The sequence below is a fragment of the Ascochyta rabiei genome, chromosome 9 (assembly GCF_004011695.2).
Source record: "Ascochyta rabiei chromosome 9, complete sequence".
In the NCBI taxonomy this organism is placed as follows: Eukaryota; Fungi; Ascomycota; class Dothideomycetes; order Pleosporales; family Didymellaceae; genus Ascochyta; species Ascochyta rabiei.
Genome location: NC_082413.1, coordinates 856,396 through 880,717, shown reverse-complemented (window position 1 = coordinate 880,717; position 24,322 = coordinate 856,396). Strand labels below are relative to the sequence as shown.

At 56.5% G+C, this 24,322-nt stretch overlaps 14 protein-coding genes across 14 annotated transcripts, besides 12 other annotated features; 6 read left to right on the top strand and 8 right to left on the bottom strand.

Annotated features, from left to right (window-relative positions):
• Positions 1 to 48: 48 nt before the first annotated feature.
• On the bottom strand, positions 49 to 402 carry EKO05_0005856 (uncharacterized protein; the record flags this gene model as incomplete). The annotated part of the gene is made up of 1 exon (XM_038945854.1): positions 49 to 402. One exon carries the CDS (start codon positions 400 to 402, stop codon positions 49 to 51), a length of 354 nt encoding a protein of 117 aa, XP_038798872.1.
• Positions 403 to 662: 260 nt separating this feature from the next.
• EKO05_0005855 (uncharacterized protein) lies at positions 663 to 2,009 on the top strand (the record flags this gene model as incomplete). Its single annotated transcript, XM_038945853.1, has 1 exon — positions 663 to 2,009. The coding sequence occupies one exon, from the start codon at positions 663 to 665 to the stop codon at positions 2,007 to 2,009; it is 1,347 nt and encodes a 448-aa protein (XP_038798871.1).
• Positions 865 to 956: a tandem repeat.
• Positions 1,979 to 2,006: a tandem repeat.
• Positions 2,010 to 2,266: 257 nt separating the features above from the next.
• Positions 2,267 to 2,348: a tandem repeat.
• A 6-nt stretch (positions 2,349 to 2,354) lies between these two features.
• On the bottom strand, positions 2,355 to 3,931 carry EKO05_0005854 (Type I protein arginine methyltransferase; the record flags this gene model as incomplete). The annotated part of the gene is made up of 2 exons (XM_038939859.1): positions 2,355 to 3,685; positions 3,736 to 3,931. 2 exons carry the CDS (start codon positions 3,929 to 3,931, stop codon positions 2,355 to 2,357), a joined length of 1,527 nt encoding a protein of 508 aa, XP_038798870.1.
• A 954-nt stretch (positions 3,932 to 4,885) lies between these two features.
• Positions 4,886 to 6,151, bottom strand: EKO05_0005853 (uncharacterized protein; the record flags this gene model as incomplete). Its single annotated transcript, XM_038945852.1, has 1 exon — positions 4,886 to 6,151. One exon carries the CDS (start codon positions 6,149 to 6,151, stop codon positions 4,886 to 4,888), a length of 1,266 nt encoding a protein of 421 aa, XP_038798869.1.
• A 408-nt stretch (positions 6,152 to 6,559) lies between these two features.
• On the bottom strand, positions 6,560 to 6,766 carry EKO05_0005852 (uncharacterized protein; the record flags this gene model as incomplete). Its single annotated transcript, XM_038945851.1, has 1 exon — positions 6,560 to 6,766. The coding sequence occupies one exon, from the start codon at positions 6,764 to 6,766 to the stop codon at positions 6,560 to 6,562; it is 207 nt and encodes a 68-aa protein (XP_038798868.1).
• Positions 6,767 to 7,198: 432 nt separating this feature from the next.
• On the bottom strand, positions 7,199 to 8,160 carry EKO05_0005851 (uncharacterized protein; the record flags this gene model as incomplete). The annotated part of the gene is made up of 4 exons (XM_038939725.1): positions 7,199 to 7,759; positions 7,815 to 7,931; positions 7,980 to 8,069; positions 8,122 to 8,160. The coding sequence occupies 4 exons, from the start codon at positions 8,158 to 8,160 to the stop codon at positions 7,199 to 7,201; spliced, it is 807 nt and encodes a 268-aa protein (XP_038798867.1).
• A 451-nt stretch (positions 8,161 to 8,611) lies between these two features.
• On the bottom strand, positions 8,612 to 9,722 carry EKO05_0005850 (uncharacterized protein; the record flags this gene model as incomplete). The annotated part of the gene is made up of 2 exons (XM_038939918.1): positions 8,612 to 9,504; positions 9,551 to 9,722. The coding sequence occupies 2 exons, from the start codon at positions 9,720 to 9,722 to the stop codon at positions 8,612 to 8,614; spliced, it is 1,065 nt and encodes a 354-aa protein (XP_038798866.1).
• Positions 9,723 to 9,895: 173 nt separating this feature from the next.
• EKO05_0005849 (uncharacterized protein) lies at positions 9,896 to 10,465 on the top strand (the record flags this gene model as incomplete). The annotated part of the gene is made up of 1 exon (XM_038945850.1): positions 9,896 to 10,465. The coding sequence occupies one exon, from the start codon at positions 9,896 to 9,898 to the stop codon at positions 10,463 to 10,465; it is 570 nt and encodes a 189-aa protein (XP_038798865.1).
• A 51-nt stretch (positions 10,466 to 10,516) lies between these two features.
• On the bottom strand, positions 10,517 to 11,053 carry EKO05_0005848 (uncharacterized protein; the record flags this gene model as incomplete). Its single annotated transcript, XM_038945849.1, has 1 exon — positions 10,517 to 11,053. One exon carries the CDS (start codon positions 11,051 to 11,053, stop codon positions 10,517 to 10,519), a length of 537 nt encoding a protein of 178 aa, XP_038798864.1.
• Positions 11,054 to 12,149: 1,096 nt separating this feature from the next.
• Positions 12,150 to 12,826, top strand: EKO05_0005847 (uncharacterized protein; the record flags this gene model as incomplete). Its single annotated transcript, XM_038939933.1, has 2 exons — positions 12,150 to 12,671; positions 12,740 to 12,826. The coding sequence occupies 2 exons, from the start codon at positions 12,150 to 12,152 to the stop codon at positions 12,824 to 12,826; spliced, it is 609 nt and encodes a 202-aa protein (XP_038798863.1).
• Positions 12,827 to 13,805: 979 nt separating this feature from the next.
• Positions 13,806 to 13,840: a tandem repeat.
• Positions 13,841 to 14,343: 503 nt separating this feature from the next.
• On the top strand, positions 14,344 to 15,167 carry EKO05_0005846 (uncharacterized protein; the record flags this gene model as incomplete). The annotated part of the gene is made up of 2 exons (XM_038939842.1): positions 14,344 to 14,479; positions 14,530 to 15,167. 2 exons carry the CDS (start codon positions 14,344 to 14,346, stop codon positions 15,165 to 15,167), a joined length of 774 nt encoding a protein of 257 aa, XP_038798861.1.
• A 632-nt stretch (positions 15,168 to 15,799) lies between these two features.
• EKO05_0005845 (uncharacterized protein) lies at positions 15,800 to 16,843 on the top strand (the record flags this gene model as incomplete). The annotated part of the gene is made up of 2 exons (XM_038939958.1): positions 15,800 to 16,136; positions 16,188 to 16,843. 2 exons carry the CDS (start codon positions 15,800 to 15,802, stop codon positions 16,841 to 16,843), a joined length of 993 nt encoding a protein of 330 aa, XP_038798860.1.
• Positions 16,844 to 17,274: 431 nt separating this feature from the next.
• On the bottom strand, positions 17,275 to 18,645 carry EKO05_0005844 (uncharacterized protein; the record flags this gene model as incomplete). Its single annotated transcript, XM_038945848.2, has 1 exon — positions 17,275 to 18,645. The coding sequence occupies one exon, from the start codon at positions 18,643 to 18,645 to the stop codon at positions 17,275 to 17,277; it is 1,371 nt and encodes a 456-aa protein (XP_038798859.2).
• Positions 17,770 to 17,796: a tandem repeat.
• Positions 17,839 to 17,894: a tandem repeat.
• Positions 18,217 to 18,294: a tandem repeat.
• A 35-nt stretch (positions 18,646 to 18,680) lies between the features above and the next one.
• Positions 18,681 to 18,721: a tandem repeat.
• Positions 18,722 to 18,760: a tandem repeat.
• A 448-nt stretch (positions 18,761 to 19,208) lies between these two features.
• On the top strand, positions 19,209 to 23,982 carry EKO05_0005843 (uncharacterized protein; the record flags this gene model as incomplete). Its single annotated transcript, XM_059636682.1, has 3 exons — positions 19,209 to 21,818; positions 21,868 to 23,577; positions 23,632 to 23,982. 3 exons carry the CDS (start codon positions 19,209 to 19,211, stop codon positions 23,980 to 23,982), a joined length of 4,671 nt encoding a protein of 1,556 aa, XP_059492665.1.
• Positions 20,778 to 20,833: a tandem repeat.
• Positions 21,377 to 21,421: a tandem repeat.
• A 20-nt stretch (positions 23,983 to 24,002) lies between the features above and the next one.
• Positions 24,003 to 24,047: a tandem repeat.
• Between the last annotated feature and the right edge of the window lie 275 nt (positions 24,048 to 24,322).

Sequence of the window (24,322 nt, the reverse complement as noted above, 5' to 3'; positions counted from 1 at the left end):
GATGCACAACCCCACGTCGGCAGCTGCATGTCCTCTGAGCAAAGCAAGCTACTGCTTCCCGCCCTCGCCACCCGCCTCAAACTCAACGGGCAGGTTCATGCCTATCCGCCTCGCGCTCAGCCTGACGCGCTCCTCCTCGCTCATGCCCATGCCGGGATTGTACCGCTCGATGAGCGTGGCGTACATGCGCTGCGCCTGAATGTACTGGACGAACTGCTCGGCCTGGGCCGCCTGGCTCGCGGGGTCGGTGGGGCGGGCCGTGGTGAAGTGCTGGCGCAGACGCTTTTGCAGCGGCGAGGCGGCGGACAGCTTTTGGTGCGCGGTGCGGCTGGTTTGGTCTTTGACGGGCAGTTCGCGCAGGAGGCGGCGGTACAGGGAGCGCAGCTGCGGGGCGGAGGACATTGCGGGCGGGGGGATTTTTTTTTCTTTTCTTCTCCTTCGCAAGATGTGGGGCCAGGTGAGGGTTGGAGCTGGGGCTGGAGTTGGAGTCGAGTCGCTGGCCTGGTGGTGCGAATAGCGAGCTGGTGATTGATGATCACGATGGGTGGGTGCGGAGGTGCTGCGGCGAAAATGCCGGGGGGGTTCGGGGGAGCGCTTGGGCCGCGGGTCAAGTTCGTGCCTGGGTTGCAGCTGTCGAGCGAGTCCTGGCTTTCGCTCTGGACATGGCTCCGCTTCTTCCAACACCGAGCTGGCTGTGTCGGTCACGTGTACGAGGCATTTCGCAGCAGCGGAGAGGCCTGCGGGTTCGGCCGCGCGCACGTCCACCGCTGGTGGAGGCAGCCAAGGCGCCGCCGACAGACACCATCACGCTCACGGACGGCTCGACGATACGCGTGCAGCCTGGACGGGCGCAGAAGGGCGCCGCAGCAGCTCCAGCAGCCCCAGCAGCCCCAGCAGCCCCAGCAGCCCCAGCAGCCCCAGCAGCCCCAGCAGCCCCAGCAGCCCCAGCAGACCCCGTTCCGCCCCCAACACCGCCGCCGGCGAGACCAGCACGAGACACGGGCGGCCTGGTGCCCTCCGCCCCGTCTGCACCGCTGCCATCGTTTCCCCAGTCCAGGTCCAGGTCCAAGTCCAAAGCGCGCCCAGAGACGCTCCCCACCGGCCCGCACGACTACAACTGGTACTACGAAACCGCTCCACCAACACACCCGAACAAGACGCACGCCAACACCTTCTTCGACAAGCATGGCAAGCAGGCGACCCTGCTACGGAGCGTCGCCCAGTTCCGCATGCTCCCCGAGACCGACGTGCCGGAAGTCGCCTTCATCGGGCGCTCAAACGTAGGCAAGAGCTCCCTGCTGAACGCCGTCATGGGCTGCGACACAAAGAAGCTGCTGGCGCGAACCAGCAGCACCCCCGGCTTCACCAAGACGATGAACCTCTACGGCATCGCCCCAGACCCCGGCGTGCGCATCAAAACCGAGTCTCTCTCGGGCAGCCGTGGGCCCGGGCGCGAGAAGATCGTCGGCCGCAGCGGCCTGACCATAGTCGACATGCCCGGCTATGGCTCCGGCTCCCTCTCCGCCTGGGGCGTGGAGATTATGAAATACATACAGAGCCGCAAGGCGCTGCGACGCGTCTTCGTCCTGCTCGACGCCGAGCACGGCGTCAAGGACAAAGACCGCAGCATCCTCGCCTCCCTCCGCCTCGCAGGCGTCAGCCACCAGGTCCTCCTGAGCAAAATGGATAAGCTGTACATCCCGCCCTCCAACGAGATCAAAAAGGCCGGCAAAGGAACAAAGCTCAAATCCAGAGGCGCTGTCGGTGCGCTGAGAGGCAAGATGCGAGACCTGCTGCCGGACATAAAACCGCCTGTCGGTGGTGGCGCGCTGGGCGAGATCCTGGCCTGCAGCTCCGAAGTGCTGGTCGAGGGCAAGCGGCTGGGGATCGAGGATGTGAGGTTCGCGGTCTTGAAGGCCGTGGGGTTGGAGGGCGAGGAGAGGAAGGGCTTCACCGAGAGCAAGAAGAAGAAGAGGAAGGCGGCGGCGGCGGCGACGGTCGAGGCGTAAAGAACTGATCATGTGCTGTTGTAGTGTTGTTATAATGCTCTGAAGATACCCAATCTTGATTTGCTTTCAGAGAGACGCACTACACCGCCTCAACTCGCTGCAACTACACTCCATGCAGTCAAAGACGATGACCATCTCGCAGGTCATGAAGATGACATCTAAGCTCTTTCGTATGGCCCAACCATCTATCCCTTCAACGCTCCAACGCCTCATCCTGCCGTATTTAATTTTTCAACCAGCTCCAAGTCATCACGTCGCAGCCATTCAGCCAGCCAGCCAGCCAGTCATCCAGCCATCCAGCCATCCATCCAGCCATCCATCCAGCCATCCAGCCATCCACCCACCCTACGCCATGGACCTGACCACCTTCCCCTCCACCTCGCCACGCTCCCCTTTACCCTTCCACTGCACCGTCACCGTGATCCCCCTATCATCCCCCTTCTCCTTGGCATACTGCAGCGACCCCTCCAGCACATCCCCCTTCTTGAACGACTGCCTCTCCGCCACCTCGTCGTCCAGCAGCAACACAGCCTGATGCCAGTGCGTGGGCGTAGTAGCGGGGCCCGTGGAGAAGCCCAAGCCGGGGATGCCATTCTGCTGCCAGTCGACGGCGTCGATGGTCTCGATGTCCTGCGCGCTGCCGCCGTGGAGGAAGATGGTATCGAACCATAGGGCGATGGCGTGCAGCGAGGCGATGTCGCGGTCTAGCGTCATGCGCAGGGGCACGGTGAAGCTCAGGTCGCCCACGGACGCGCGCTTCATCTCGAGGAGGTGGGCGTTTGCGGACCCGCAGAGCGCTGGCGGGGGCACGTCGAAGACGCCGATTTCTCGCGTGTTGAGCGGCCCGCCGGGGATCATGGACGAGAAGTCGAAGCCGTACACGTCCTTCCAGAAGGTGGCGCCGGTTGCCTCGGCGATCCAGGCTGCGTCGCTGATGGGCGCGAGGCGGATGTTGCAGTGGCTGGGTACCAGCAGGCCGTCCGGTTTGAGATACATGTCGCGCGCGCGCAGCACCGAGTCGAGCATGCCTTCGAAGAGCAGCCCGTAGCCCATCCACTCGGAGATGATGATGTCGACCTTGTCCTTGCCGATCTGGCGCTGCGTGTTGAAGTCCTCGATGCGGCCCTGGATCACCTGGATGCGGTCGGCGTAGCCGTTCTTCTCGACGTTCTCCTTGGCCCGCACCGCGATTTGCGAGTTGTCGACGGCGAAGACTTTCTTTGCGCCTGCGCGCGCGCAGAAGAGGGAGAGGATGCCCGTGCCGCAGCCGACATCGAGGACGACCTTGTCTTTGAAGACGTCGACGTTCTTCTCGATGAAGTCGCGGTAGCCTTCGGTCCGTACGCGGTCCTCGATCATCTCGCGGTGAATGCTGTTACCCTTGTACGACTCAAAGTAGTCCTCATCCCTGTCACTGGTAACCTGGAGTCTAGAGAAGTCCTCGGGCATGTCTTTCTGCAGCTTGGCCTCAAACTCATCGTAGTCCACAGCCTTGGTCTCGCTGTCTGGCATGAGGTCTCCGAGTTCGAAAAGCAGTGCATCATCCTCCAGTACAGGCTGGAGGTACTTGTCGCTCAAGTCGTCCAATGTAATCTTGATGCTCTTGGGATCCGCTCCCTTCTGCGCCTCTGATCGCAGGCAGTTCACCAGCTTGATGATATCAATCTCGTCCGCCTCTGAAGCGCGTTAGTAGTGGCCCAAACGGGAATAGCGTAGTAGGGCTCACTTGGACCGAGACTCTTGACTGTCTCGCTCAGATCGAATCCGTGCTCGGACGCGCAATGCGAGGACATGTCCTGCACCCTGGCAAATTGCTGGTCGCAAAACAGGCACTTGAAGGTCGTCTCGTCGGCCTCGCTTCTCTCTTCGACGATGCTCCCCACCGAGCTGCCCGAATCGGAGTCTGAATCATCGCGCGGCATGATGTATGACTTTTCTCCTTTTCTCTCTCTACACAGGTCACAGGTCGTGACGTTTCGTTTGTTTGGTACTTGGAAGGTGTATTGTCAAAAGCGTAGTCGTCAAGTCTGTACTGCCCGCGCTCAGAAAGTTTATGCCGCTAGTGTAAGTTTTGTGCGGAAGAAATGCAGGGTGGGTTGCGAAGAGGCTGATGTGCACCCCACCAACTGTCATTACGGACCCTGATCAACAACCACAAACTTCGACCTTGAACGCCCAGAGATATCTGCAACTTAGGGAGGAGATAAAAATATGACTCCGAGGCAATCAATGCGCTCTTAGCTGAAGAACGCTGTTTTGCGCTGTTGAAAAGACAGCATACAACGACGTTCTCGAGCGTTGAAGACAGTGGGGGTGCACGTATTGCAGTGCGTTGGGGGTTTGTCGACTCTGATCCAAATCCGGTTGGACGTAGCCATCCACGATCGCGTCCTGAAAGAGTCGTCGTCGACGCTGCACACTACACCGCTGACCTTGTGCGTTGACGACCGTCGACTTCTGTACACCCTTGGCATCGCCTCTCTTTCTCTCGCGACTTTGCTCGTTCCTGCTTCATTACAGCTTCAGGACTGGATATGGACGTTGCAGGGAAGCTGTGTATCAAAGAGAACGGCTTCGATTGCTGCAAGGTAGGGTATCCAGCACTATTGTAGATGATCAACCACTCCTGGAGTCATTCGATCAAGTGGCTCTATATGCAATACACATACTACTAACGGCCGATGCCCTGTGTTCAGATGAACCTGCCATTAATTTTGTGATAGAGTAGGGAACAGGTGACGAGCAAGTATGATTTTGGCAGCGAGGCAGTATTCAGGTGCTGCGCTATACAAAATCACTTCCTGTGGAGCTGGAGTTGCGAATGGTGCTGCCATGGTGTATACATTGCATTACAGGTACCGTTGACCTTGACTAGTCTAATCCGAATCAGGGTGATCAACACGCACACTGGGGGTTGCATGCCGAGTCTTGCTGGATGGTACGCCTCTCGTGGTAGACGGGTTGTCTGGTGTGCTGTGATCACCTGGAGATGGCAGCAGAGGAGAAGTCCGTGAGAGATTCGGCGTACCTTCCACTGCGCGATCTTGAGTGGTAGACGCTGGAGTGGCGAGCGCAATTGAATGCGTTGGCCAACACGAGTGTACAGCTGGATTCATCCCCTGGTTGTCGGTCTTGCGCTTGCGTCTAGCCTTAGCAGACATGCGAACGTTGTTGGGCTGAGAGGCCAAGCTGATCAGAGCCGTAGCTGCGTCAATGTCTTCCTCCATGTCCCTGGAGGCAACGCCTGAGCTTGCTTGCTGCTCTTCCTTCCCGTCCGTCTCAGCATCATCGACGTCTCCTTCGGTTGGCAAATGCGAGAAGAATGCGAGCCAGTCCTGCAGATCTTGTCCTGCATATGCACTCTCTTTCTTGAGACCTTTCGCTTCCATCCCCCCCTTCATCTCCTTGAACCTATCCAGCATCGTCTCAGTCATGTTCGGCATGAACAAATCTCCCGATTTTCCTCTCATACACTGTTCAAGACGCTCGGCGAGCTCCTCAAAACGCCTGAATTTCGCAGAGAACGCACTATTTGTCCGTGGTTTTCGCGTCACAACCTCGCCATACTTACCCGTCAACTCGCGATCACCAAAGAATTGCAAAAACGCTTGCCATACGTCTTTCGTCATGGGCAGTCGGATGCCGTGCTTCCTCGTTTCAGCAATCGAAAGGTGAAAGTACAACTCGATCCACGCTTCTTCGTCTGGCACCCACACGTCGACCATTTTCACGTACAGAGCCGCACGAGTGTATATCTGGTTGCTCCAGTTGTTGATATCCTCGATATGGCGCTGGTAGTTCCAGTCTATCTCGCTTGCGTTGCGCTTCTGGAAGTGTTGCTCTGTATCTTTCCCTGTTTTGGTGTTATTGCATGGCAGGCGGAGTAGAGATTCGTTACGTTGTCCAAGAACTGCATTGCGACGAGGGATTGTTGGCATAAGATTGGATTTGGCCAATTTGGAAGCTGGTGGGGAAGCTTGAGTGGCTGCCGAGGGGGAGGCGTTGTGGATGGCTATCGGAGCACGTCTCGCAGGTCCTGCTCTGTTCGACGTCTGAGGTTTTGCTTTGGCCTTCTTCGTACTTAGTATTGTTGAAGAGTTGGGAAAATCTTCGTTAGTAGGACGCTTGCGCTTAGAGAACATGTCTGTGGCAAAAATGCGGTTGGGTGGTTGTGTTAGTGGAGTGTGCGTTGTGAAGAAGCGTACTCAATTCTTAAAACGAAGCCTGGACGCATCGAATAGTTACATCCGATAGCATGTGACCGACTGTCGCATATTGTCAGAGAATGTGCGCAAATTTGGTATGTCGAGCTGACCTTCACCTCGTCCGCAGCCATCGAACAGAAACGTGCCTTCTCGAATCATGAGCGCAGGTATGTTTTGCGAACTCAAACAAAGCGCTTGACTCTTTCAGGGTCCTTCAAAAAAGCAAAGGAAATCATGTGTTCATCCAACAGGACTTCATTCTAACCTCAACGATCAAACATTTGCAATACATCTACACACACAACGGCAGAACTTACCATCTCACACCATACAGTCGCTCCACCCCTACATTTCATAAATCACCCCCTTCCACTGTCCCCACCCCTCCTTCTTCTTCTTAATCAAATCTCTATTCAGCCTCCACAGATCAAGTTCCTCCGCTTTCCCCCACTCCTCTTCAGTTGCAAACGACTCCTTCAGATCGTCGCTCAGAGCTTCGACCCGGACGAGGATTTCATCCCGCGGGTACTGAGTTGGAGGAATGTATGCCATATTTAGGAGGGCGCGTGCTTCGAGCGTCCATAGTCCTTGGGCCTGCTACAGGATGAAGAAGGCGTTCATGACCCACGGCGGTAGATTGGGATAGGTGTTAGGAGGTCGTGCGTTGTGTAATCGAGGAGTGACTGTGCGGGAGGTCAACTAGGTGAGTCCATGTCTGGGTCCACGTTCGTGTGCGATTTTCAAGTGTTGGTCAGCAGTGAAGTAAGAGATCTGAATCGTGGATGCACTGTCGCTTTATAGATAGTGAGAAGCTGATGTCTGGGTTTACAAAATATCTCGGGCAGTTGTCTCTATGGCATGTCTCGCTGGCGTCAGAATACTAATGGATGTATAAAGATAGTCAGGCCCGTCTCGCTGTTTCAATGCCCCGAACAATCCCAAACAAATCGAGAGTCAGACTAGCCCTTCTCTTGATGCCGTACCTCACGACTCGACCTTTCCAACTCCTTCCTGAGCGTCGTCTTCATCATGTTGCTTCGGCACTCCAGCTCCATCGGTATGGATTCCCATCTTAGTTTCTACCCTCCCACACCATTCCACAGTCTCCATCCAAAGCCCTTGCATCTCACTGTCATCTATAATCCATTTCATACGCATCATAACAATACATGCCATCTCACGCAAATGCCACCAACTGGGCAGGTAGTTGAGTCTGGCCAATGCACGAAGCTTCAGCGTCGAGAACATGGCTGATCTTGCAGTAACGTCCCGCATCGTGTTCTCGTGGTTGAAGACGACCTGCCACATGGCATTGGCGAATCTATCGATGTGCTGCGATGTCATGGTAGTGGTGGCAACATTCCCTGGAATAAGATTCTGATTGCTCTGGAGGGCGTTCATGAAGATTCTCTGGCGCCAGTCATCTGGGTAGGCAAGCCGCAAAGTGTGCTGCTGGGACTGCGGTGGCCTCGAGGGGAATGCTGCTGGATTTTGGGCGAAGCTTTGGGTTGGAAGGGGAGCTGCAGGCATAGCGCGGTACTGAGGCTGTTGGGGTTAGTGATGCCTCTCTGGACCGTCAAAGCGCACATCTCGCACTTACCTCCACCTTGATCTCGTCTTCTGACCTCCGCCTCTTTGTAGGTGTCATTTGAGCGACGGGCGCACTCTCGCCTTCATCCTCTGGCTGCGTCAGACCTTGCAAAGGTAATGGTACGTTCTGTCTTCATCAGCGTTTGACTGAATCATTATCACACAGCCAACTCACATCGCCCTGCCACTTGCGCTTCTGTATGACTATGGGCGAACCTAAAGCTGTGGCATTTGGTGTTGTGGCGGACGGTGAGCCTGGGAGAGACTGAAGGCATGTCAGTGCATGATGTGTACGAGACGTGAGCTCCTTCTATTACTTTCCTGGCTGTTGGCGTTCTCGGAGGTGTTGGGCCCATGGCTGCCTGGTTCCTTCCTGTCTCTCGGCGATGTGTTGTTGGTAGGTTTATCCACGGTGAAAACGCAACTACTAGAAATTCAAGGTCAATTGTTATTTGTCCAGGCAAATTAGATGGTGAAGAAGTGAATCAAGTTGCTTGTTGTGGGGAAACACGCTAACGACTCACAATGAGAGAGATATGGAAACAGTGTGCGAAGTCACTAAACAGCCAGCAATCCTAAGGGAAATGACAATTAAGCAGGTTTTATTGGAAATATGAAACAAAGCGAGAGAGAGAGGGTATGCTACCGTTGTCCGCAACAGACTTGCGACAACTCATCACAGTGCTCTCCTGTCCGCTAACCTACCCAAAAGACCAAACGCCGTGCTATGCAAGGATTCTGAAGAGACCGCCAACGAAGAATTCGGTGTTTGTCAAGCTATCGTGTAGACCGTATCATCCAAGAGCTTCAAGCAATGCTGGAGACGCGGCCCCGTCCTCTGGCTTTCCCACGCGCCTTTGGCCTGCGGGGAGCCTCTTCCTCCTCTTCTTCGGACTCACCAATGTCCTCTTCCGCAAGATCCATGTCTTCGTCCTCGTCTTCACCCACGACCTTCTTGTTCTGCTTGCGCTTCTTCGCTCGTGCAGCGGTCGCCTGGAAAGCTTCCTCTGGTGGCTCCTCCATGGGTGTAGCTCGCTTGCTACCTCTTGACTTTGGTGCGTACTTGGCCTCTAGATGGTCAAAGAAGCCACCTGCTCTTGACTTCTGGCGTTGCTGGATGAGCGCGGCCAGGTCGGACATATCTCCTCCACCACTCTTCTTGCTCTTGGCTTTGCCGTTCGATCTGCCGACCTCCTGTTTCTTGGCATCCTCCGCAGCCTGGCGCTTCTCAAAGTCGTCGCGACTCTTCTTGGCGGCCTTTTTGGTCTTGAGACGAGTCTCGTCTGTCTCCTTCGCGTATGCAGGGTACGACTCGATCTCGCCCTTGGAAATGGCATCGTCCAGGATCTCTCGGTACCGGTCATCGTCCACAAGGATATCGGACAGCAGAACCACTTCGTACACCTGATCTAGCCTGCCTTTGTACTTCTTGTATGCCTGAAGCAAATCCCTACGCTCTTCTTCGCTGCCTTTGTACTTGTTCGACAAGGTGTTAATGGTCTCGTCGTTGATGACATTCTCAAACTGTCCGCGGTAGAAACTGAGCCAGTCGAAGTCCTCATCATCTTCGAGCGATTCGGCGGTGCTGCCTGTGAGGTCGTAGCGCTTGCGTCGGCGATCGTCTGACAGGATGGCGTATGCGAAGGCGATTTCCTGAAACTTCTTGTTCGCGGCCTCCTTCTCGCCCTCGGCGGCCTTGTCTTTGCAATGTCAGCATATTACATGTGAGGGTATAAGGGGACTGACCTGGGTGATGTTTCAGTGCCATCTTTCTGTACGACTTCTTCACATCGTCGGCCGTTGCTTCAGGCTCCACGCCAAGCACCTCATAGGGGTCTACAGTTGGTGGGCCATTTTCTTCTTCGCCAATCTCCTCATCGTCTGAGCTATACTCGTCGGTCTTCGATTTCCTTGCCATTGCGCCGGTGGTTGTGTAATGTTTGATGTTCGAGTAATAGGCCATCCAGCGCGTGGTGGGTCCAAAGACGCGTCGCGTGCAGTGCCGCTTATCGATAAGCAAAGACCCACTCTTGCATCACCGGGATCTCGGCGTTCAATTGCATCACTCACCTTTCTCTCTTACCACCAAAGATGCCGGAAGAATGGGAGGGACCCGTACGGAAGTGGGATGGCCCTGTGCCCCCAGCCCAAGTGCCAGAACCCAACGACCACCTGCAATACATGCGCCTTGCTCTGGACCAGGCGCAAGAATCACCGCCTAAGCCGACCAACTTCCGTGTTGGAGCTGTCCTGGTAGACGGCGACACTGGGTCAATTCTGGAACGAGGCTATACACTGGAGTGTGAAGGCAACACTCACGCTGAACAATGCTGTCTGTTGAAGTTTGCGCAAGCACATGGCCTGTCCGAGGAGCGTGTGGGTGAAGCTCTGCCAGCAAACACCGTCATCTACACCACCATGGAGCCCTGCAACAAGAGGTCAGTTGGGAACACACCCTGCGTAGATCGCATCATCCGCACGAAGGGACAGGACGGGCAGCCGAGGATCAAGAGGGTCTATCTTGGAGTTAAGGAGCCGGAGAAGTTTGTTGGGGTAAACAAGGGCATAGCAAAGCTGGAAGAGCACGGTATTGAATGCATACATGTCCCTGGCCTGGAAGAGCGTATCCTGCAGGTCGCGACTGCTGGACACGAAACATGAAGATGAAATATCAGAAGCCTTTATAAACCAACTCCGGTCGCCCTCAAGGCCTCAAACCATATCGTCGCCCTTCCTCCTCTCCTCACCTCTTAGCTCCACCAGATCGTCCAAATCGATCCCGTCACGCCTTCTCGCCTTGCCCTTTCTCCTCGACCCTAAGCCCATCTCATATCGGAATCGTTTCCACCTTGACGCCCTGATCTCCTGCACTCGATCCGTGCTGGCCTTGCGCTTGTGCTTGATATCTGTCGGTGCCTTTGGCGCGATGCTATCTTTTTGCGCAGCTTCGAGTGTCTCTGCATCTGTCTCAATTGGGAGCGAACTCGATGCCATGAGCGCCATGAAGAGGGATGCCAGCCGCCGTTGCCGGTTGCTGACTTTCGGGGCTTGGTCGGACGGATGTTGCGATGAGCGATTGGGAGTTGTCGCAGATGCATTGCGAGAATGTCTCGATGTGGATTTAGACTTCTGGGTTATCGCAGCCTCTGTGGTCTTAGATATAGAAGCCGATTTGCTGTTTAAAGCTTGTGTCTGAAGCTTCGCGAAAGTCACGCCTCTGGACGGGCGCTTTTGGCGGATGCGCAGCATCTCGATAAGGCTGAGAGAAAACACCGAACACACATAGGGTTCGACCTAGTAGATATACACATCTGACATTGTTTATCGAGGGACACTGCTCAAGGGATGACCGAAGCTGAGACCGATATGCAGGAAGCCACACCCTTGTCTGAATAGTCGCTGAGCTGACATCTGAACCACGCCTCATCCCAACTTGCATTGCTGAGCGGCACAGTCAAGAGGTTCCAGGAGACGCCCTCTTCCCAACAACATACGAATTATCGTAGGCGTAACGCCGGCTTGACAGCGGCGAAGCAGCGCTTCCACCTCTCGCGTTGTTCTGTATCGTTGGTGCGCGGTACCGTGAAGCAATCAACATCAACACTTAGCCCTACGGCGCGGGCCAAGGCAAGCCGCACTCATCCTTCTCGCTCAGATTCATCTCCACCATATGGTAGCGCCCGACCTGCTTATTTACGCGTCGCTCAAACTCTTTCTGGGGGATAGTGGCTGTGGCTGGCTGCGGCGCAGCTCTCACAGAAATAGACGTCTTGGTCTCAGCTCAGCGTAGACAAGGAGTTGTCTAGAACACAGAAAATACCATCTCAGGCGAGATCATACCTTCATCGAGGGAAATTTGAATCGTAGTTGATTTCCCGAGGTATTTCAATGCGAAAGTCAAAAAAGCTGTCAGCGACTGTGTGTACGACCAAGTACACACCGAAGATGCGATGGCAAATCCCATGCACACAACATCAGAGATTCTTCTCCCATGCCTTGCATCATCGAGTAGTTCGCAATGCGCGAACCCCCACATTTCGCGTCACTGAAAGTCTAAACCCGCAAGGATCTGCTCGATCCACCACTGAGCGTCTCGAGGCAGCTGATGACGTCTTAGACTTCGTACTGCGCGTTCGGGGTAGTGACGCGTGCGTGACAGGCAGTACATCCCATCCCATAAAGGAGGATCATATGGGCAATTGTTAGACCGAATCACATCCATCTCGAGCACCTAGATATACAAATGCGTCCCTACACCTTTGCACGAACTTGCAACACATCAATCAAATCGATCTCAAAACCCACAGTCTCCCAGATCTCCAGATTCACAACATCCACCAACAACATGTCCACCGGTAAGCTTTTCACAACCGACCTTTGCATCCAAGCTGAGAAGCAAAAAGCTGAAGCCGTAGCAGGAATTCCCAACCAAAGCTCATCCTCCCTCAACATCGAAAACACAAACATCCAGACTGCCCCAGGCGTCTCCCTCTCTTCCCATCAACAAACCATCGTAGGCTCCATCCTCGACCTTTTCGCCGGCCGCCCATCACTCCAGAAGCTGGCCCTTTGGCGCGACGATGCAACATTCGCCGATCCCATCACCATTGCTGAGGGCCGTGAGAAGTACCAGGCGCAGTGGTACGGACTGCAGAGCGCGTTCAGTGAAATTGAGAGGCAGCACCACAGCGTCAAAGATGCCGGCAACCCGATCCTGATGGATCTGAAGACGCGATATGTCATCAAGGGTATTGGGAAGGAGCAAATTGTCAGCAGTTTGGTGGCTATTCACCTCGACAGCGAGGGCAAGGTGCAGAAGGTCGAGGACAAGTGGGATGGAAAGCTTCCCGATGGTGCGATTGCAAACGTAGGTCCCACTTCTGATGCTTCAATAACTCTTGTTTGAGGTTGGATATCGCACTGACTGCTCGCTAGGCCTTCCGTCATCTCAACGCCGTGACAGTACCGAAGTTGATCAACGTACCTAAGAACGACAAGGAGGATGCCGAGAGGGGGAACTGAATGCGAAACGAAATGAATCGCTAGTATACATCCGTGTAGCTTGCATTTGCTTATGAATCGTAACGTCAAAGGAAATACCAATGTTCAAATTAACAGCGTATGCGTCCCAGCGCAACATGCAACAACACCACTACGATGCTTACTGCAGCGCTTAGCATCTTTAAACGTGGTGTCCCCTCTGCTACAAGCAAGATTGTCCCGCACTGGCCTTCAGCTGCCCGTCGTAGTCCAGGTCCGTCCATGGTTATAGTTGCGCAGAAACCGCCTTGTACAGTGTTCGGAGCGTTGTAAACAACCACAGTCGGGTTTGGTTGCACGTATGTAGTGTACTGCTGGGCTTGCACTGTAACAGTGTTGATTTGCGCAGCATTTACAGAACCACCACAAGCACTGCCAGAAGGACAGCAGCCCAGGAGTCCATTTGAGTTTGAGGGAGCGACACAGGCGTAGTGAGCAGGACAGCACCTAGGGAGTCTTAGTCTTGCTTGAGCGTATACAAGCTTGCGCGGCGACCTACCAGCTGGGCGCATTCACCGAACTACAGCTCTGCGAGGCGGAGGAAGGGCAATAGTTCGTACCCTGAGCAGTCACTTGCTCGCCATTAGGATTAACAAGATAGACAGCTCCTGAGAACGGCGCATTGTTTGTGATCTGAGGTATAGCGTCCGGTCTTGCCTCAGGCGCTGCGGCGCACAGCGCCACAAAGAGCAGAACGATGACTTGTGAAGGTGTGAAGTTGCGCATTATGCTCAGAAGAGTTGGTAAAGCGCGAATATCCACAAGGGAGAGGGATGATGCGAATTTTTTTGGGAGACAAATACGACTCGCTGATGGTTCCTGAGTGAGCGATAGATGGGTATAAGCGCGCCAGCTCGCTATGCGCAGGAGTGATATGAAAGAGAGACAGATGAAAAAGAAGGCAGTTAAATTACCAGCGGGCTGCTAGCCTACCTGGCGATCTTGGTTGCAACGGCATGGAAGCTCGAGTTAAGCTAGAGCTCGAAGCTGCAGCTCCGTGGTCAGCCTACCAGGTCATCTTCGACATGCAGCTGAGTGATGGTGGCGTATCATCGGTGAGGCGACCTGTTTGACAAAAGGAATCTAGGAATTTGCAGTTGGACCATCACCTGAACTAGATACATCTAACCTGATTGTAGAATTGATAAGTGTTATCAAGATGACGGCGTTGAGGTGCGATGCAGCTATACACTCTGCTGGGCGGGCGCACCTTGCCCTCTCCATGAGCGTATTCGTTAGTGGAGCATAGCAAGATGCTGTCTCTGGATGAAAAATTGCAAAAGCCCTGTTTGCTCCTTGCATACTGTTGCAGCCCGGCCTTGAGAGCGGCTCAGTCGGACACGCATTACGAGTGTGGTGTGTATGCAGGCTTCCGTGCATTGAGGTGCATGAAGCCGGGAAGTGGGGCTGCCGCTAGAATCACCCACGTGATGGCGCGATTTCTTCATCGCGTTATCGCCGCTCTCTTCCCAACCCATGCATCATCAACACAATATGACATGTCAAAGCATCCAACCACGCGCCCGTACCGACTTTACCCGGCCTACTGCTTCCAAGCGTCACCTACATACGATGCCTGGGTAAAGCTTACTGCCGCCGATGTGCGTACTTTGCGATCGGAGCCGGACTTTCAAGGTAGAAGTCATTGTACATAGCCAAGTAGTTTGTGCTAATATTCTGTTCAGGCCAAAAAATCTATTTCATTCTCAATCATCCTATACGTTTCATACGTGTCGTCGGCGTCGTTGTAGCCATCGATGATATCAACTTTAGATATTCAGCGGTCACGCTAGACGATGGAAGTGGCGCGACAGTCGAGCTCAAGATTGTGAGAAATACTCCTGGAGAACAAAGTTCGAAGACGCCTCCTTCCAACACTACTGTCAGCAATGTCAATGTCGTCAGCCAGTTTGGCATGTTCGAAATCACGGTTGACGGTTGCATGGTGGACATTGGAACCGTGCTCAAGGCGAAGGGTACCATATCCGAGTTTCGCGGAGTCAAGCAGCTGGAGTTGAAAAGGGTACAAATTGTCTCTTCGACAGACGAAGAGGCGCAAGCCTGGGCGGAGACTGCCGCCTTCAAGATCAGAACATTATCTGTTCCATGGCGTGTTACTTCGGCACAGCATAGCGAGATTAAGAGCAAGATCAAGGCAGAGAAGAAGAGGGCGAAGGAGTATGACAAGCGCATGAACGAGTACGAGGTCAAGAAAGCTGAGCATGAGGCTGCAAGGGCAGCTTACTCGGCGCAGAAAGAGGCGAAGCGCGAGACTCGACGACGCAAAGAAGAGGCGATGATGAATGCGGGAGCCTTGATATGACGCAGTGTGGTCTCTCTGAAACAATTGCCCTGGCCCATACATGCCACTCTTTGCCAGACAATATCCTCATGACAACTGGGTAGACAGCTGTATATGCCAAAGGAATACGTAGTTGACTCGACGCCTCAGGATCTTCCTCGCCGCAGAATTCGTTAACTGGGTACAGCTGTTTCGCGATACGTCCTTGTGAACCTGGACCGTCCTTGTGAACCTGGACGGTCAGTGCTTGTTTAGAATTGAAGAGAGACTGCAGGGACGGCGTCTGGATGATACTATGTATATCAAACATCAGCCCAGCACATCCTCCGTCGGTACTCTCGGACGCCGGCGGTCCAACTTCAGCACCGTACGGCCCGTCTTAACTGCACAAGACGGTGATGGTGACGCGCTGGATGTCCTTGAAACGCGGCGTCGGGGGCAGCTTGACCCCTGTCAAACTGGCATTAGGCGAGCCATGACGACATCGATCTTGAGCTCGAATCTAGAGCACCATGCATCACGGTTGCAGCGATGTTTGCGCGCCGCTTGTTCCGCCGAACCAAAATGCTCAAGGCTGCACACATGCACTTAAGAAGACCCTGATCGTCGCGTCCCGCGGAGTTGAATGCTGTCAGACGATCACATTCACAACAATGACACTTTTACAAACATTGCTCCGCGCCACAGCGTTCAAAAACCCCCTGCTAAGGACGCTGGTTCCCTCGCTCGCACTTGCATATGGCATCCAAACTGCTGTCGCGGTACCGTCAATCGCCGCGCAGACAGAGAAGTACTATGACTTGAGCGGTAGCCTTACCTACTTGAGCTGCGTGGGCGCATCTCTCGTCTTGCCGTACTTGCGCGCCCAGCAAGCCGGCGCTGCAGCAGGAGGACTCGCAGAATATCTGAGCTCCAAGGGTCTCGGACAGGGGACCTGGTGGTGGAGGCAAGCGCTCTTGAGTGCTGCGGTAGGGATCTGGGCTACGAGATGTACAACTCCCCCACCTCCCTTTTGCAAGACGTTGTTACTGACATGTCCAGTGGGGACTTACCTCTTCTCCCGCATCTCCTCGGACGACGGAAAGGACAGCCGCTTCGACAGCATCCGTACTTCCCCCTCCAAGTTCTACGTCGCCTTCTTTGCTCAAGCAACATGGGTCTCCCTCTGCACGCTGCCCGTGGTCCTGGTCAACAGCCTGCCGCGCACCGCCTTCGCAGCGAGTGGACTCGGCTCTGCCATCTCCGCCCGGCCGTACCTGACCGACATGCTGGGACTCGCCCTCTTCGTCTTCGGCCTGACGTTGGAAGCGATTGCCGACGGGCAGAAGAGCAGATGGGTCGAAGCGAAGAAGGCCAAGAAGCACTCGGAGCCATTCCTGACACACGGCCTGTGGAGCAAGAGCAGACACCCAAACTACTTTGGCGAATCCACGCTCTGGACTGGCATTGCCATTGCTGCCGCTGGGCTGCTGGTGCGACAGCCGGCGCAGAGCGCGCTGGGGCTGAGTGGCCTCGGCACGACGGGGCAGGTGTTGGTGACGGGGCTCTGTGCGGCCAGCCCGGCGTTTGTTACCTTCCTGCTGCTGAAGATCAGCGGTGTTCCGCTGAGCGAGAACAAGTACGACGAGCGGTACGGAGACAGGAAGGACTATCAGAAGTGGAAGAGGGAGACGCCCATGTTCGTGCCGAAGCTCTGAGCCACGGGACACGGGAGCGTCTGATAAGTGAGAGAAATCAACAAGGTAGTTCCTATCCCCTCGTATGCGAGGTATCGAGGCTGGGGCGCTTCTTCGAGGACAGGTATGGGATCAGAGAGTGAGTATAGTACTAGACATGCAATTAAATCCTGCTCTACTACAAAGCTCGCTCCCTCTCTCGACATCAAGGCGCCCGCGTCGACCCGGGGCTCTTCTCTATTCGCTCGCTGCGGCGCGTGCCGCGGAAAAGGGTATGATGATGAACTTTTATGTTGCGTGTGCCTCTCAACTCCTGTTCGCCCCATGGCCACGTGCTCAGAAGCCGTACGCGCCTGTCTACTCTAGTGTGTGGTGTGATGCTGTGCAATGCATGTGTCAAACGCGTGTGCAGCATGCCGTCATGTCCATGTCCAACTCCAGGTCATGCAGCTCTAGTCGTCAAACTTGAAGCCCTTGCCGCCCGAGGTGTCGATGGCGCCGCCGCGGTAGGAGCCGCGCTTGCCCTTGTTCTTCTCCTTTGTGAAGCCCTTGCCCTTTGTGACGATGAGCTTTGCGTGGGCGCGGTCGGCGTAGTCGTACGAGACGTAGGCGTTGCTGGACAGCTCGGGGAGGACCTCGACGTCGGCCTTGATGCGCTGGAAGCGGTTCTCGACGTGGCTGCGCTTCTTGTTGGGCTCCTCGTCGTCGCCGTCGCGCTTGCGCTTGTTGTTGGTGGCGGGGGCTGGTGGTGAGGCTGCGGCGAGGGTTGCGGACGAGTCGGAGCCCTTGTGGTCGGCGGCGGCGGCCTCGTCGTCTGAAGAGTCGGAGTCGGAGGAGCTGTCGGAGCTCGAGTCGCTGGAGGAGTCGGAGGAGTCGTCCTTGTTTGCAGGCTTGTCGTCAGAGTCGCTATCAGACGAGTCGGAGTCGGAGTCTGAGCTAGAGCTCGAGTCGCTGTCGCTGTCGCTGTCGCTGTCACTGCCGGAGGAGCTTGATGCGGATGAGGAGGATACGGAGGCGGCCTTCTTGGCCTGCTTGGCCTTCTTGGCCTTCTTGGCCTTCTTGACCTTCTTGGTGTTGGCGGGCTTTTCGTCCTCAGACTCGGAGCTGCTGTCGCTGTCTGAAGAGCTGTCTGAAGAGCTGTCTGAAGAGCTGTCCGAATCGCTGGATGCGCTCGAAGAGTCGTCTGACTCGGGCAGGGGTACGTTGGCAGGCTCAGGCTCAGACTCCGATTCGCTGCTAGAGTCGCTGGAGGCAGCCGAGGACGAGGATGAGGACGAGGACGAAGAGACCGACTTGGCCTTGTTTGTCTTCTTCTCCTTGGTGGGCGCGGGTGCCGGCTCGTCGTCTGAGCTGTCGTCGTCTGAGCCGGAGTCGGAGCTGGCGTCTGAGCTCGAGTCACTGTCCGAGCCACTGTCCGAGTCGCTGTCCGAGTCGCTGTCCGAGTCACTGCTGTCGCTGCTGCTGGCGCTGTCCTCGTCTACGTCCATGGCGTCCGATTGGGAAGCCTGCGCTGTGGCCCACGCAGCAAAGTCCTTGAGACTGGTGGCGGCATTCTCGTGGCCTTTCTGCTTGAGGAAGGACTGGACGAGGTCGAGGTCGGTCTGGACGTTGGCGGGCGCCGTGATGGTCTTGTGGTCGGACTTGGCCATGGTGGATGGTGGATTCGAGGTCGAGTCGGGGTGCGCGCAAGGAAGAGTTTGGGTTCGAGGTCGAGGTCGAGGTCGAGTCGTGGTGCGTGCAAGGAAACGGCCGAGGTCGAGGTCGAGTTCGCGCTGGAGAAGAATTCTGGCGGATGGAGGCGCGCTAGGCCCCACTAGCGCCATGACCCCCGGTCGGTCAAGCTGTGGAGTTACCACATCACCGCATCGCCTCGCATCGCAGCGCATTGCAGCCCATTGCGCGTCTGCGTCTGCGTCTGCGTCTGCGTCTGCGTCTGCGCCCTCTCCCCTGCTGTCGCCCTGCCAGACGTCGCGCGTAGAGAGCTGCGAGCTTCCGGCTCCGCTGCGTCCACTCCGCACTCGCTTGCCTGCCTGCCTGCGTGGAGCTCCGCCCATTCACGCCCACGCCCACACATACGCCTACGCCTACGCATCGCCCACGCCTACGCATCGCCCTCGCCCTCGACGCCCCTCACATTGGATGGCCACGTCCGCCGAGTCGCCCGCCCGCCCGCTCGCGCATAGCCGCCCGGAAATCCGTCTGAACGCTGGTCGGAGCGCTGCCGTGTAACGTTCCGCGCCGCCGCCAGCATGGACGGCCGCCCGCGCAACAACTACCCAAACGACCCCCGAGACCCCCGAGACCCCCGAGCCCCCCCAGAGGCCCTCCACCGGGCGGCCCTCGAGGCCCTCCGTCCACGGCCAGCTCCACCTCGACGCCGTCTGCCATGTCCCGCGCCGAGCGCTTCGACGACGAGCGCCGCCGTATCACCGAGAGCTGCTTCGCCAAGCTCGACGACCAGGGCCAGCTGCACGAGTCGTACATCACCCACATCCGCGTCCAGGAGGATGCCACCTACCCGCAGTCCCCCCCGCCCCCCACCGCCCCCGCCTCCAACAAAAAGGGCCGCCTCGTCATCATCTCCGTCCGCAGCACGGGCCGCGTCAAGCTGCACAAGGCCCGCGAGAACGCAAACGGCACCTTCTCCATTGGCAAGTCGTGGCCCATGGAAGACCTGTCCGCCATCGAGAACTTTGTGCACATGGAGCCCCGCAACCAGGACGAGGAGCAGAAGCGCCAGTGGGCCGCCGACAAGGGCTTCCTCGTCACCATCACCAAGCCCTACTACTGGGAGGCCGGCACCGCCAAGGAGAAGGAGTTCTTCATCGGCAGCATGGTCAAGATCTACAACAAATACACAAACGGCGACTTTCCCATCCTGACCGGCTTCAGCGCCACCGAGATGAACAGCCTGACCAACGGACGCCCGCACCTGGCAACGCCAGAGGGCAAGGCGGCTGCAAAGACACCGGCCCGCCAAGTGCTACAGGACCCCGCAGTACAGCGACAGCCACCTCCCCTGGAACAACGCCAGCTTCCTCCCAAGTCTCCCGGGCCACCGCCGCGGAGACCAGCCGGGCTGCCTTCTGGACCCTCGGACGAAGGGAGGAGAGGGCTCACACTGCAGACCTCGAACCCCAACTTCAGAAGACCCCCCGGCGAGTTGCCTGGGCCCAGGAGACCAGGTCCGCCCGACGATCAGATGCGCGGTGGCGGTCGACCCAGCACAGGCGACGACAACCGCAGGCCCTCCCCCTTCAGCCCCAACCAGAACACCCCTCCCATGCCATCTCTACGGCAGAAGCCCTCCATGGAACAAAGCATTCGCTCACGGCCCAGTGGCGACAGCATGAGACCACGCCCGCCACCAGCCCGAGATCCCGTCCCACCGACGCCACCAATGCCGTCTCAGAACCTGACACCACAGTCCTCCATTTCCGGATTTGGCGGTCGATCAGAAACACCACAGTCTAGCGGTGACTACATCGCGAACCTACCGCCTGCCCTCAGTCCTGGAAGACGAGCACAGGCCGAGGATGCTCGCTCGCAGCGATCCGAGAGGTCGGTGGATGAGCAGTCGTTTGAGAGTGCGACGCCCAACATGCCCCCACCTGAGCAGCGCAGACCGAACGGGTTTCCCTCACCGAGAAGGGATCCGTCTCCAAGAGGTCTGAGACCTGGTACTGCGCAGAGCAATGTCAGCCCAAACACCGGACGTAATGACGAAGCGCCCCCAGACGCTCCTCCACAGCGCCGACGACCGTTCATGGACGCTCAACCATCTTCCCTGTCGCAGCGCAGTGTTGCCAGCACGGACAACGAGGCTGCCGCAGGCACGGCATTTCACACTCCATCAGGAACACCGCCGCCGCCACTCGAGGTCCCACCGCGACGAAGACCGCAGGAAATTCCTGAAAGACTGAAGCCTGCCTCACAGCCTCCTCAAAACGCACTACCACCGCCCCAGCCTACACCACCTCCGTCAGTACCACTGCCGCCGCCGCCGCCGCCTGCAGTTGTACTTGAGCCACCAGCGCCAGCGCCAGCGCCAGAGCCAGTACCCGTTGAGGAGCCTGCCGCGCCACAGCAGCTGTCTAGTGAGCCAGCTGCAGCCCGGTCTGTTGAAACCCCAGTTTCTGTCGAGGAGACAGAGCCTGCCACTGCTTCTGATCGATTTCCTATGCTCAAGAAGACGGTCGTACCCGCACCCGGCACGGCCGAGGCCGCAAACAAGTTTCGAAAATTCGCTGCAGCTGCTGGTGCATTCAAGCCTCGTGCCGGAGGCGCCGCCGCAAAAATGCTCGCAAAGGATACCAAAGTGTCCGATGAGCCGGATGGCATCAGCGGCGTCTTCGTTCCTAAGAGGCCAGCCCCAGTGGAAGCACCCAAGGAAGAGGTAGTCGAGAAGAATTTAGAACAGCCTGCGTCGAGGCCTACGTCGAGCCGCCTTTCACGTGATCTGCCCAAGCTTGCTACCGAAGTCGTGCCCGCCGTCACGATATCGAGCCCGTTGGCGTCTGTGCCGGCAACCGTCGAATCACAAGCGGAGTCTGTGGTGGAGGAGGAGAAGGAGGAGAAGGAGGAGAAGGAGCAGGAGGAATCAGCTCGCGTACCCACCCCGGAGAAGTTGGAGGCCAAGACGCTTGAAGCAGCAACCGCTTCAGAGCCGCGTAAGAAGAAGAGACGCTCGAACCAACAAGTCATGAATATTTCCAAACTCGGCATTGACCCTAGCATCATGGACGAACGAGGCCTTGGCTTTGAGGGCTTACTTAGAGAACTTGGGTGGGGCGGCAATGCTATCGCACCCAAGCACATCGAGAGCCTCGAGACTGACATCAAGCGCGAGATTGCGCGTGTGGAAGCAGGCAGCTGGCTCAATCACCTCGAGCAAAAGGACGACCGAGTCGAAGCTGTTGAGCGCATGCTCGATCGCGCCATCGCAGAGTGCGATGAGTTGGAGGGTCTCCTGACCCTGTACAACGTTGAACTAAGTGTAAGCTGCTCATGTGTACAGTCACCTGCTCCAGCTAACAATACCGCAGAGCTTGAATGACGATATCGCCTTCATCGAAGCGCAGAGTCAAGGTCTTCAGGTGCAGACGGCCAACCAGCGTCTGCTGCAACAGGAGCTACAGCGACTGGTCGAGACCATCTCCATCACAACCGACCAGCTCGAGGTGCTGCGGCGCTCCCCGATTGGCAAGATCAACGGCTTAATAGACATTGAGGAGGCTCTGGTGCTGCTGTACAAGGCGCTCATCACCATCGACCCTGCTTTTGTGGCGGGCAGCCGCGCCGGTCTAGGCAAGATCACAAGCAGCTCTGGATTCGGCAACAGCGAGCTTGCCACCATGCAGGCACTGCAGGAGAAGCGCGATAGATATCTGGGTGAGGGCGCCATGTTCTTAGATCGACTCAAGAAGCACATGGAGATCACCTTTGGCGCTGCGTTCTTGACGACCAGGGACTCCTTGAAGCGAATCGATCAGGGCTCTATGCCGTCGTTGAAAAAGAACATCGAAGCACACGACGCTGGCAGGAACGAGTTGTGGATGTTGAGCCCAGTCATCCTCTTTGCAAAGGAGATTGATCGTACTTCCTGGGACACGCTGATCAGCATGTACCAAAGTCAGGCAGCTCAGCTGTACCAGCAAGAGGTCCGCGATAATATTCTGGCCTGGAGACGCTTTGCCCGTAAGCCAGCAGGCGACGAGCAAGACCTGCTCTTCACCACTCAAGAAAAGGAAGTCGAGAGTATGGCAGGAACTGCACGTAAGCTCACAGTCAAGCGTTCTCAAACCCTTGCGCGTGGTCTACGGTCGGCATCTGGCGACAAGGAGACCAAGGTTGCCAAAGTGCCTCAGGATGGCAAGCTGCATGCCTTCGATGTGTTCGGGAGGGTCTTGGACGATATTGGCCCTGTTCTGCTTACCGAGCAAAACTTTGTCACCGAGTTCTTCCATGCCACCTCTACAGACGCCGTCGACTTCCCCGATGCAGTGTCGGCTGCACCCCCGCAGTCTCGTCGCGGGCCCAACCTGTGGATCAGGAAGCCATTCGAGGCCGACAGGTCCATGGCCAAGCGTGTTGCTGATGTCATGGAGGACATTTTCTCCTTCTGGCCCACCGAGATTCAGAGCCTCGTCGACTGGGCCGTCACGTCCGATCCTTTGCAGGGGGTGGGCATTCTGTCTGCCGTCGATCGCAAACTGCTCGACATCGAAGACTCGAACCAGGACTTCCTCACACGTACTTTGCAAAAGATCCATGAAAGATTGAAGGGCCTTTTCAGCCGCTTCCTCGATGAGCAGATCCGTGCGATTGAAGACACCAAGGTCAAGATCAAAAAGCGCAAGGGAGTCATTGCCTTCATGAAGACGTTCCCCCACTTCTCAGTGGCCATTGAGAATATGCTGCCATCATCGTCTGACGGAGGCGACCAGCTTGAAATCAGGCGCATGGTCAACGACGCGTACCAACGAATCAACAAAGCCATGTTTGAAAGCTTAAAAGTCATCGCCAAGGAGTCCCCCACCGTCATGGGCACGCAGGGCCAAGGTGACCCGGAGGATAAGGAAGCACTCAACTACCACATCCTTCTCATCGAGAACATGAACCACTACATGGAGGAAGTCGATGCGCGGGCTGACACTGTGCTCGACTACTGGAAAGCCAAAGCACAGGAAGAGTACAGCGAGCATATGAATCTTTATGTCGACGCCGTGATCCGTCGCCCACTCGGCAAGCTCCTGGTAAGTCATGTTTGACGTTCGTAACCATGTCACAACCAGCTAAGCCGCCATCAGGAATTCCTAGAGTCTACGGAAACCCTCCTCGCTGCGCGTGGCGGGTCCCCCCAATCCATTGCCCAACGCTCCTCGCACTCCCGCTCCGTGTTCAAGAAACTAATACACTCGCACGACGCCAAGGAAGTGCGCAAGGGCATCGAGGCGCTCAAGAAGCGCGTGGACAAGCATTTTGGCGACGCCGACGACCCGAGCATCAGCAAAGATCTGGTGTTCAAGGTGCTCAAAGAGTGCGAGAGGAAATACATTGGGATTAGCGAGAGGGTGCAGAGGGTCAACCAAGACGTGTATCAGGGCGAGGTGGAGGTGGATTGGGGCACGAGCGAGGTACAGGGTGCGTTCAGGAGATAGCGTCTTTGAAGCGAAAGGCGGAGAGGGGAGAGGGAGAGAGGGGAGAGGGAGAGAGGGAGAGAGGGTTGGAGATGGTCACCGGCAGCGTGTGCAGGGGCTGCTGGGTGTTGTATATGGTATAGTTGCATTGGGAGCGCATAGCTGGCTACGGCCATTGCTGGTTCACGGCGTTGACACTGGGCGACGCGCTGCATATTTCCATGATTGAATCTACGACGTTGGTATCCGTGCACGAAGCCTTCCAGCTACAGATCGCTCTACGTGCGTCGTCATGGACGAGTGATGCAGACACAAGGGTCCACGGCTTCGTGCACAGTGAGTGGCCCAGGTCTGGAGGTGA